Genomic DNA, 10,343 nt, shown 5'->3' on the forward strand with positions numbered 1-10,343 from the left:
TTTTTCCATGGCGACCTATTTTTACTCGCGGCGTATTTTTCAACATGTTCTAGCCGAGGCCTCAAGTACGCGCGGACCACTCTCGAGCATGAAGGAGAGTTACAAAGACCTCCTAGGACCTCGTGTCGAGTATGCCGCGACTACGAGTGGAGGGCAAACTCGCCAGAACTCGCGGATTAGGTCGCCCAAGTGGGACAGGCCCTTTAAGCAAAAAAGGATTCTTGAAGAAGAAGGGCTTCCTTAAATTTAGTTGGGTCTGGTTGAGTAACTATGGTAGGGCGAAGACTATTCCATGCTTTAATTGTGCGGGGAAGAATGAATTGCTGTACAAATAGAAAATAGATGCAGGAGGCCATTTGGCCCTTCGAGCCAGCACCGCCATTCATTGTGATCATGGCTGATCGTCCCCAATCAATAACCCGTGCCTGCCTTCTCCCCATATCCCTTGACTCCACTAGCCCCTATCTAACTCTCTCTTAAATCCATCCAGTGACTTGGCCTCCACAGTCCTCTGTGGCAGGGAATTCCATAAATTCACAACTGTCTTGGTCGCTGGTATCTCAAATGCAAAATACTCTCTGCTGCTAACAATGCAATTATTATATTTCTAATGTAGGAATGTATTTTAAAAACGTGTTTCAAAAAAAAGTTTGACCCCGACGTGATTTGAACACGCAGCCTTCTGATCTGGAGTCAGACGCGCTACCGTTGCGCCACGAGGTCCTGGCGGTGAGCGGCCCGGCCGCGCTAATCAGCCGTGTGGCGCAGTGTTGCAATGGTGGATGCGACTGCGGCTGCGCGGGGAATGGATGGGGAGCAGAGATGGTCTGCAAACGCGATGACGACTGACGCAGGGCCGTACGTCATCCGTCAGTCAGGGGCGGGTGGCCAATGGCGGGGTGGTGACGTCAACGAAGGGGGCGGGGGCACGATGTCCCTGTGTTTTAGGCGGGGAGACCCCGCGGCCTCTTCCTTTCGGCGCCGCGGCGATGGCGGACGGCTTCAATAAGGTGATGGCGCCGCGCCCCGTCCTCCCGGCCTCCCGGCCTCCCGGCCCCCCGTCCCCCCGTCCCCTCGTCCCCTCACACCCCGGCCCCGTCCCCTCACACCCCGGCCCAGCGCCTCTCCCCTTTCGGCGGCCATGGCTTCGTCAAGGTGTTGGCACGCCGGGCCGCTTCTCCATCGGCCTCCTCGCCCAGCCGCAGCCTCAGCGCCTCGCCTCAACCCCGGCCCACCCCGCGCCTCTTCCTTCTCGCGGCTTCACCGAGGTGCTGGCGCCGACAGCGGGTCCCCTCCCCCCCGGCCCCTTAAACCCGAACAGTCGGCCTGGCCGCGGCCTTGGTTTCTTGGCCCGCCAAAATATTCCAAGCCTGAGGCCTACTGATGGGCCTACCTCCCCGCTCGGGGCCCCACGGCCCGTCGAGCCACGTCATCGTGCAGGGGACCCATCGGCCGTGGGGCAGCAGCAGTGCAAGGGGCTGTGTGTGTGTGTGTGTAGGTAGACCAGGCCCCTCTCTCGGGCCCTGCTCCCTGGTGGGCCGGCCGGCCGGCAACCACGCGGGGTGCGGGCGGGCACACACACACGTGGCCCATAGGTGATACAGACTAGGGAGGAACTGCAGGTGCTGGATTACACCGAGGATAGGCACCAAATGCTGGAGTATCTCAGCGGGTCAGGCAGCATCTTTGTAGAAAATGGAATAGTCGATGCTTTGGATCTGAGCCCTTCTTCTGACTGAAAGGAGGGAGGGGGGTGGAGGCAAGAACAAATCGTGGCCCTCCATAAGGGTGGACCTTTTAATGTTCAAGAAGGAACTGCAGATGCTGGAAAATCGAAGGTAGACCAAAGTCTTCTTCCTGCCCCCACCCTGCATCAGCCTTAAGAAGGGTTTTGGCCCGAAACGTTGCCTCTTTCCTTCGCTCCACAGATGCTGCCGCAACAACCAGGTTCAGGAATAGCTACTTCCCCTCAACCATCAGGTTATTAAACCTGGCTCGGACAAAACGCTGATTATTAATAACCACTTTCTGTTATTTGCACTACCAGTTTATTTATTCATGTGTGTATATATTTATATCATGGTATATGGACACATTTATCTGTTTTGTAATAAATGCCTACTATTTTCTGTGTGCTTAAGCAAAGCAAGAATTTCATTGTCCTATACAGGGACACATGACAATAAACTCACTTGAACTTGAACCTGCTGAGTTTCTCCAGCACCTTTGTCTACCTTTTAATGGCCCATTGTTGGCTGTGGAAGGTGTGATAACAAGATGGATACGAGGATGTGAACAGTGGAACTAAGATGCCTTGGGAGAGGTGGGGGACACACATAGATATACAGTGAGATAGGAAAGATCGAATAGGTACCCGGGGGCAACAGGGTGGTGAATGAGTTGCCCGAGGAGGTAGTTGAGATACGATAACATTTAAGACATGGACTAGACGTTTAGTGAAAATGCAGGTAAGGATATGTAGTGCTGGGGTAACTTGGTGGGTCTGGGAAGGGAATGGATAGGTGGCATGTGGGGTCAGCGTGCTTCTTTAGACTATACCATGGATAGGCAATGTTATGTCTGAAGAAACAGACCAACCTAAAATGTCGCCTATCCACTATCCATGCTGTCAAGTTTTTCCAGCACCAGTTTATAATAGGGATCATGGAGAGTGGTTCACACACAGAGTGATGGGGATATGGGAGAAACTGCCAGTGGAGTAACCTTTTAAAAGATATTTGGACAGCTATATGGATGTGAAATGTTTAGAGGAATATGGGTCAAACGCAGGCAGATGGGACAAGTTGGGATGGGGATTATCTTGGTTGGCATTGATGTTGGGACAAAGGGCTTGTTCATTGCTCTGTCAACTTTATTTGTCACATGCACATACAAGATGTGCAGTGAAATGTCTGTCCCTCTGAGGCGTTTGTCCTCCAAGTTTCTGGCTTTGCCATGACTCTTGGTGTCACGTTGTTTGGTGTGTTTGTCTAACTGGTCGTCTTTCTGTCACTTGCAGGTCCTGCTCCTGGATGGCCGGGGCCATCTCCTTGGTCGCCTGGCTGCGATCGTGGCCAAACAGGTCTTACTAGGTACTCAAACGTGACCACTTTGCAAGGCATTTCATATTTGTCTGTGAGGAATGATTCTACTTTGAAGGTTTTATTGAGAATACTTTCATGCACTACCATCTGAGATGCTTTTTACATTGTAATCCTCGTTATTTAATCCAGGAAATGCTTACCTGTATTTTTCTCTCAAAAGGCCATAAAGTGGTAGTGGTGAGGTGCGAAGGGATCAACATTTCTGGGAATTTTTACCGGAACAAGCGTAAGTTTACTTGCCTTCCCAAAGGTTGTGGAGCTAATTTGATAAAAGCTTCTTTATTGTTATGGCTCGATTATTCTTAAAGCTGTTTCTGTCTGTGATGAACAAGTGGATCGAGTTTTCCAACAATGAGAATACTTCACATGCACTACCATCTGAGACATGCAGTCTAAGTTTGAGATGAACAAAGTCTGTGATTAAATTTAATGTGTAAAAAACAGTAACTATATCTACTGAAACACTTGGAACTGTTAAGCTATATAATTTTATGAATAGCATCGGATTTCTTCTGTGCAGTTAATCAGCTAATTCTCTTTTTATGTAGTGAAGTATCTTTCTTTTTTGCGGAAGAGAATGAATACTAATCCTTCTCGTGGCCCATTTCACTTCAGAGCACCAAGCCGGATCTTCTGGAGGACAGTAAGAGGTAATAGGCTGTAAAGGGTCATCATTCATTCACAATTCCTAACTGCTATTGATGTTACACCACCATCTTAAACTGCAGCAGTCTTCCGCAGGCCATTTTACACCGAATCATAATGCCCCTGTCTCACTTAGGAAACCTGAACGGAAACCTCTGGAGACTTTGCGCCCCACCCAAGGTTTCCATGCGGTTCCCGGAGGTTTTTGTCAGTCTCCCTACCTGCTTCCACTACCTGCAACCTCCGGGAACCGCACGGAAACCTTGGGTGGGGGCGCAGTCTCCAGAGGTTTCCATTCAGGTTTCCTAAGTGGGACAGGGGCATAAGCAATTGGAATGGGAGAGTTGTGTTCTGAGGACTTTTAATAATAATGTGCATCAGCTTGAGCTTGCATTAATGTAATTAAAGATCCAAATTCTCATTGATAAATGCAACATTCACTGCCAATCCCCACGCAAGAAATGATCAGGGCCAGTTCATAGGATCAAGTTAAAACTTAAGATGCATTGTTTTAATGAGCATCTTAATGAGTAAAGGGAGCTTTGGATTGGTGCAATGTTTTACTTGTATTGATAACCTAAACCCACTACCCTTCAAACCATTGTGTATCAGTTATAACCTGTGTTGGTATGGAACAATAAAGCAGCATTTTCTCACACTGATTTAAGGTATGTTGCCACACAAGACCAAGAGAGGTCAAGCTGCCTTGGACAGACTGAAGGTCTTTGATGGGATTCCTCCTCCCTATGACAAGGTAACTGGAAAACCAATATTGTACAATAATTTGTGCATATACTCTGTCACTGATGAATGATTATACCTACATTGTTTGATCTTCGAAATGAGAGGAAACACTAAACTGAGACTCAATGGGTGATCTTCAGATTTGGTTTTGTTTCCTTGCCTGGTGTTAATGTGTGGCGTTTGCATTTCCAGAGGAAACGCATGGTTGTACCAGCAGCCCTGAAGATTGTACGTTTGAAGCCAACTCGCAAGGTGAGAGGGAACATTTACTTTGTGGGGTGGGGGTTCATTTTAAGTGTTTGATGCAAGGCTGAGTCTCAGATTTTGCATTTATTCCCAGATCTCTGCTGAAAGTTGCTGTTGTACTCCAGCTGAAATCTTGCGGTTGGTTTCTGGGTTAAGGGGATGTCACAGCATGGGGCTTTGCTAGTTTGCTGCTATGAAACCATTGCCTCAACTTGCTGAAGTAGATAGCATAGGAACATGTCCCATTAGAGATCTATTTGGGGATTTTCCCAGCTTGAATGGGCTTTCTCTTCATCCTTGCCTTGCCTATGACACTGCCAAGGCTGATACCCAGTGTGTTTAATGGTGAAGTGCAGTCTTAACGGATTGACTGCTTGTGCAATGTATCGCTTTGATCCTGTGAAAACCAAATTTGCAGTGTTTTGAAATCTGTCATAAACTGAAATTGGGTATATGGGAATATTGGATTCATTGCTCTTGCCTTACTCACGGAGTAACGTTAATTTTGAAAGTTGATTACCATTAACCTACATAATGTACACTAAAGGTGCTGGCCTCTCAATATTGGTGGCCGACTAGGAAAAGGGGAGATGCAGCGAGACCTGGGTGCCATGGTACACCAGTCATTGAAAGTGGGCATGCAGGTGCAGCAGGCAGTGAAGCAAGCGAATGGTATGTTAGCTTTCATAGCAAAAGGATTTGAGTATAGGAGCAGGGAGGTTCTACTGCAGTTGTACAGGGTCTTGGTGAGACCACACCTGGAGTATTGCGTACAGTTTTGGTCTCCAAATCTGAGGAAGGACATTATTGCCATAGAGGGAGTGCAGAGAAGGTTCACCAGACTGATTCCTGGGATGTCAGGACTGTCTTATGAAGAAAGACTGGATAGACTTGGTTTATACTCTCTAGAATTTAGGAGATTGAGAGGGGATCTTATAGAAACTTACAAAATTCTTAAGGGGTTGGACAGGCTAGATGCAGGAAGATTGCTCCCGATGTTGGGGAAGTCCAGGACAAGGGGTCACAGCTTAAGGATAAGGGGGAAATCCTTTAAAACCGAGATGAGAAGAACTTTTTTCACACAGAGAGTGGTGAATCTCTGGAACTCCCTGCCACAGAGGGTAGTCGAGGCCAGTTCATTGGCTATATTTAAGAGGGAGTTAGATGTGGCCCTTGTGGCTAAGGGGATCAGAGGGTATGGAGAGAAGGCAGGTACGGGATACTGAGTTGGATGATCAGCCATGATCATGTTGAATGGCGGTGCAGGCTCGAAGGGCCGAATGGCCTACTCCTGCACCTAATTTCTATGTTTCTATTCTTCTGTGGATGGTTTTTGGGCAGTTGACCTGCAGAAGACATTTTAATCGTGTCTAAGATGTATTGTTAACAGTCTGTTTTGTTATTAACTGATTATCTTCTTGCAGTTTGCTCTTCTGGGTCGCCTTGCGCATGAAGTTGGTTGGAAATACCAGGCAATCACAGCCACTCTTGAAGAGAAACGCAAAGAAAAGGCCAAGATTTACTATTCAAAAAAGAAGAAAACTTTAGTAAGTGGTTATCTAATATTCCACATAATCCCATTTTGAAGTGGTTTGCCAACTTCTATCCATCCAGCTGGCCTTGATTTCCCCCTCCTGCCTGTGCACAAACAGGAAATCTGAATTGATACCTTGTGTATGGGTTTATACGTTTACGACTTTCAAAGGGAAACTCGGGTATAGCTGTTGGAGCTGCTTTCAAATTCTTCATACATTCATAAATGATGGGAGCTGAATAAGGCCATTTGACCCATCAGGTTACTCTGCCATTCAATCTAGGCTGATCTATCTTTCCCTCTCAACCCCATTCTCCTCTTGCCTTTGCCCTATATCCTCTGACCTGTTTACTAATCTGCTATCTTGTCCTACTAAATGTTAAATTGTTAATTGTGATGTTTGTGTACTAACTTGTTTTACTAATGGCTGCTTATCCATTTTGTTTGCAGAAACTGAAGCGATTGGCTGAGAAGAATGTTGAAAGCAAAATTGCCAAGTACACTGAAGTCCTAAAACTACATGGTGTCCTTGTTTGATGTTCACTAAGAGACTTTGGCAGTAAAAGCAATATTTAAAAAAAGCTGTGTCCTTGATTCATTGAGCATCTTGCAATCAAAGCAAGTTAATGGTAATGTGGAACAGTGCAGCAGAGGAATGGGCCATTCAGTCCAAGTCTGTCATTGCTGCATTCTGCCTGCACCATTCACCTGCTTGTTTAAAAGCCTCAGATGCCAATATCGTATCTGTTTCCACCACACCCCGGCAGTACATTCCAGGTTGCTACAAAAACATTTGTGCCTCAAATCTTCAAACTTTCCCCCTCTTTGACCATTGTAGCCATGCCCTGTTATTTGACATTTCCATTCTAGGGGGGGGGGGGGGGGGGAGGAGGTTCTGACTGTCTAAGGAGCCACTTGTAGCTAGTAACCTCTCAGGTGGCACTCTGGTAAACTGATACCCACTTCAAAATGCACAGCTTTGTTCCTATATTAGGGTGACCAGAACTGCAGATGCAGCCTAACTAGAGCTCTCAATGTGGGCACACAATACACCTCTATCCACTTGTGTTAATCCCTCTGCATCAATGCTGTTAACTATTTTCTATGCCTATGATCTCCCTCAGAGCAACATCTCCCATGTGCCTGGATTAAACGCCATCTTTCATTTCTGTCCATAATCTGTAAATGACCTACCGCACAAATTTAGACTGTTCTCAATTCTTGTGTAGCTTACACAATGTAGGATTTGTGCATCCTTGTGAACCTAACCAACCCATCCGCAATTTTGTCCTAGTTGTGTGTGTATGTATATGTATATATACACACATACCAGTTGTGAATCCAAGCTACCATGTCACTAGATCCCATGCATGTTCATCTGCATAAGGCTACCCTGAAGGATCTAGTTAAATGGCTTACTAAAGTCACTAGAAAACATCCACTGTCCTGCCCTCATCCACCATCTTTTTGTCCTGGTAGAGTACATAAATAAATCAATGGTGAAAAAGCTTCCAAGTTCCTTGGTGTAAATATTTGGCCTGTCTTCTATGACTTACTAATTACCAAAAATGCACCATGGAAAGCATACTATCAGGTTGCATCACAGGTGGTTATTATCAGCTCTGCACAAGATTGCAAGAAATTGCAGTGTTGTGGATGTAGCCTAGTCTGTCACACAGACCAGACTCCCCATCATTAACTGTCTACACAATACCTTGGAAACAGCCAACATAATCAATGACTTGTCCCACCCCGGTCATTCCTTCACTTGAAACATCTTCCCCTCTGTCGTCAGACTTCTGAACCCTTTTATGGGCCAGGGATTGTTTCTAAAACTGGTGAGCTACATTGCTGAGAAACGACATTCTGCATTTCCCCTTGCTTTGGTATTTATGAAGGGTATAATTGATTGGATAGCATACGAAACAAATGTTTTCACCGTACTTTGGTACATGCAAAGTAAACCTAAACCTACACTGTCTCCGCATCCAAATCATCCAGTTTGTGATCATTTAAAGACCCCAGTAGTTATCAGTGATACTTGCACGCAGCAAGCCCACACCTCCAGACTGTGCCACCAGTACACCAGTGGACTTAATTGCAACCAGTCTAGTATTTCCCCCGTGCTTTTTTAACAACAGGTGGTCCTTCAACTTGCAAAATTGCAATTATATGACCTCATTAAGGCTATCAAATCTAAACTGATCGAAACAATGGTTTCACACCTTTTGCATGCAAAACCCAATCCACAAGTACCATAAACACACAGATTGAACTTTATTCAATTATTTAATGGTTCTACAAATATAGTTTGCATTACCTGTAAGGAAGCAGGCAAATCATTGTGTGATTTATTTGTCTCTACATCTCATGAGATTAAAAACACCAGGGAGTTTATTTCATGAGCACAGCTGTTTTGTTTTTGCTTGAGAATAGCAGTAAGGTTCAACTCAAAAATATATTAAAAATAATAGGTTTGTGATGGCGAGATTGTCAGATTTACTAAATAATGTAATGTGCTGGTTGAACTTTGGCTTTTCTAAAGCAAACATTTTATGGCTGTGCTAGAAATATTTTAAGAGGCACGCCATTATTTTTTTATCTTTGATGGGTTTTCGTCCTTAACATTTTATTTCACCCAAAAGGATATGATTACACTTCTCAACAGCTGCAAAGCCGCTCAGTATAATACATTTGATATTCCTATTGTGCACAACTCGAGACACAAATTGGCAGCTTAAATCAAAAAGACCCGAAGTAAAGCTCGTGAGGGAAACAGTCTGGAGGATTGAATAGTGATTGTTCTGGTATCAAAGTATTGTCCCTCATAGAAACATAGACATAGAAATTAGGTGCAGGAGTAGGCCATTCGGCCCTTCGAGCCTGCACCGCCATTCAATATGATCATGGCTGATCATCCAACTCAGTATCCCGTACCTGCCTTCTCTCCATACCCTCTGATCCCCTTAGCCACAAGGGCCACATCTAACTCCCTCTTAAATATAGCCAATGAACTGGCCTCAACTACCCTCTGTGGCAGAGAGTTCCAGAGATTCACCACTCTCTGTGTGAAAAAAGTTCTTCTCATCTCGGTTTTAAAGAATTTCCCCCTTATCCTTAAGCTGTGACCGCTTGTCCCGGACTTCCCCAACATCGGGAGCAATCTTCCTGCATCTAGCCTGTCCAACCCCTTAAGAATTTTGTAAGTTTCTATAAGATCCCCTCTCAATCTCCTAAATTCTAGAGAGTATAAACCAAGTCTATCCAGTCTTTCTTCATGACAGTCCTGACATCCCAGGAATCAGTCTGGTGAACCTTCTCTGCACTCCCTCTATGGCAATAATGTCCTTCCTCAGATTTGGAGACCAAAACTGTACGCAATACTCCAGGTGTGGTCTCACCAAGACCCTGTACAACTGCAGTAGAACCTCCCTGCTCCTATACTCAAATCCTTTTGCTATGATGCTCATCTGGGAGCATCTGCTAGTGATTATATTGGGAAAAAATTGCACATACGTATATTTACCTGGATCCCAGTATGTCAGTTAGCTCAACTTGTTACGTTTTTAAATCATGAGCAATAATTTAAAATCACTTAAAAGATTTTAGTCTTCATCTGCACACTGAATAATTTTAATGCCATTTTATCTTCACTTTCCCAGAGGCACAGTTCAATAATGCTCCATGTTTTCTGCAGGTCTCCAGTTGCATGACAGTCCATCACGTGAACTTACACTTGTACTCAACCATGAAGGATATCACAAACTCAACCATAATTCACAATTACAGAACTAGATTAGAAAATAAATTACAGCAAAACTGAGTGAAAACAAGCAGGACATGTGTAATTGTCACGATAGCATTTTCTTTGAATTATCATATTTTCCCAACACATCGAGCTGCTGCTTCACAGCGCCAGAGACATGTTCGATCCTGACCTAGGGTGCTGTCTGTGTGGAGTTTGAATGTTCTCCCTGTGACCGCTGGGGTTTCCTCTGGGTGCTCTGATTTTCTTCCTCGTCCCAAAGACATGTGGGTTTATGGGTTAATTAGTGTGTGGGGAGTGGATG

The 10,343-nt window shown here is 45.2% G+C and overlaps 1 protein-coding gene and 3 non-coding genes across 4 annotated transcripts; 3 read left to right on the forward strand and 1 right to left on the reverse strand.

Moving 5' to 3' along the window:
• Positions 1–651: 651 nt before the first annotated feature.
• On the reverse strand, positions 652–723 carry trnaw-cca. Its single transcript has one exon. It is a non-coding gene; the product is annotated as a tRNA-Trp (tRNA).
• Positions 724–904: 181 nt separating this feature from the next.
• On the forward strand, positions 905–6,854 carry rpl13a (ribosomal protein L13a). Its single transcript, XM_033044903.1, has 8 exons — positions 905–1,010; positions 3,020–3,092; positions 3,265–3,330; positions 3,653–3,754; positions 4,418–4,503; positions 4,686–4,745; positions 6,164–6,286; positions 6,724–6,854. Exons 1-8 carry the CDS (start codon positions 990–992, stop codon positions 6,808–6,810), a joined length of 618 nt encoding a protein of 205 aa, XP_032900794.1. The 5' UTR covers positions 905–989; the 3' UTR covers positions 6,811–6,854.
• Positions 3,418–3,492, forward strand: LOC116988674. The gene has a single exon (XR_004416026.1). It is a non-coding gene; the product is annotated as a small nucleolar RNA Z195/SNORD33/SNORD32 family (small nucleolar RNA).
• LOC116988676 lies at positions 4,545–4,619 on the forward strand. The gene has a single exon (XR_004416027.1). It is a non-coding gene; the product is annotated as a small nucleolar RNA SNORD34 (small nucleolar RNA).
• Positions 6,855–10,343: the final 3,489 nt, after the last annotated feature.

This window comes from Amblyraja radiata, chromosome 27, assembly GCF_010909765.2.
Source record: "Amblyraja radiata isolate CabotCenter1 chromosome 27, sAmbRad1.1.pri, whole genome shotgun sequence".
Taxonomy (NCBI): Eukaryota; Metazoa; Chordata; class Chondrichthyes; order Rajiformes; family Rajidae; genus Amblyraja; species Amblyraja radiata.

Excerpts from the sequence above, each read along its gene's own strand:
- rpl13a (XM_033044903.1), top strand. The coding sequence starts at position 990 with ATGGCGGACGGCTTCAATAAG. Across the intron at positions 3,331-3,652 it reads GAATTTTTACCGGAACAAGC|TGAAGTATCTTTCTTTTTTG; the intron begins GTAAGTTTACTT and ends CTTTTTATGTAG. Across the intron at positions 6,287-6,723 it reads CAAAAAAGAAGAAAACTTTA|AAACTGAAGCGATTGGCTGA; the intron begins GTAAGTGGTTAT and ends TTTTGTTTGCAG.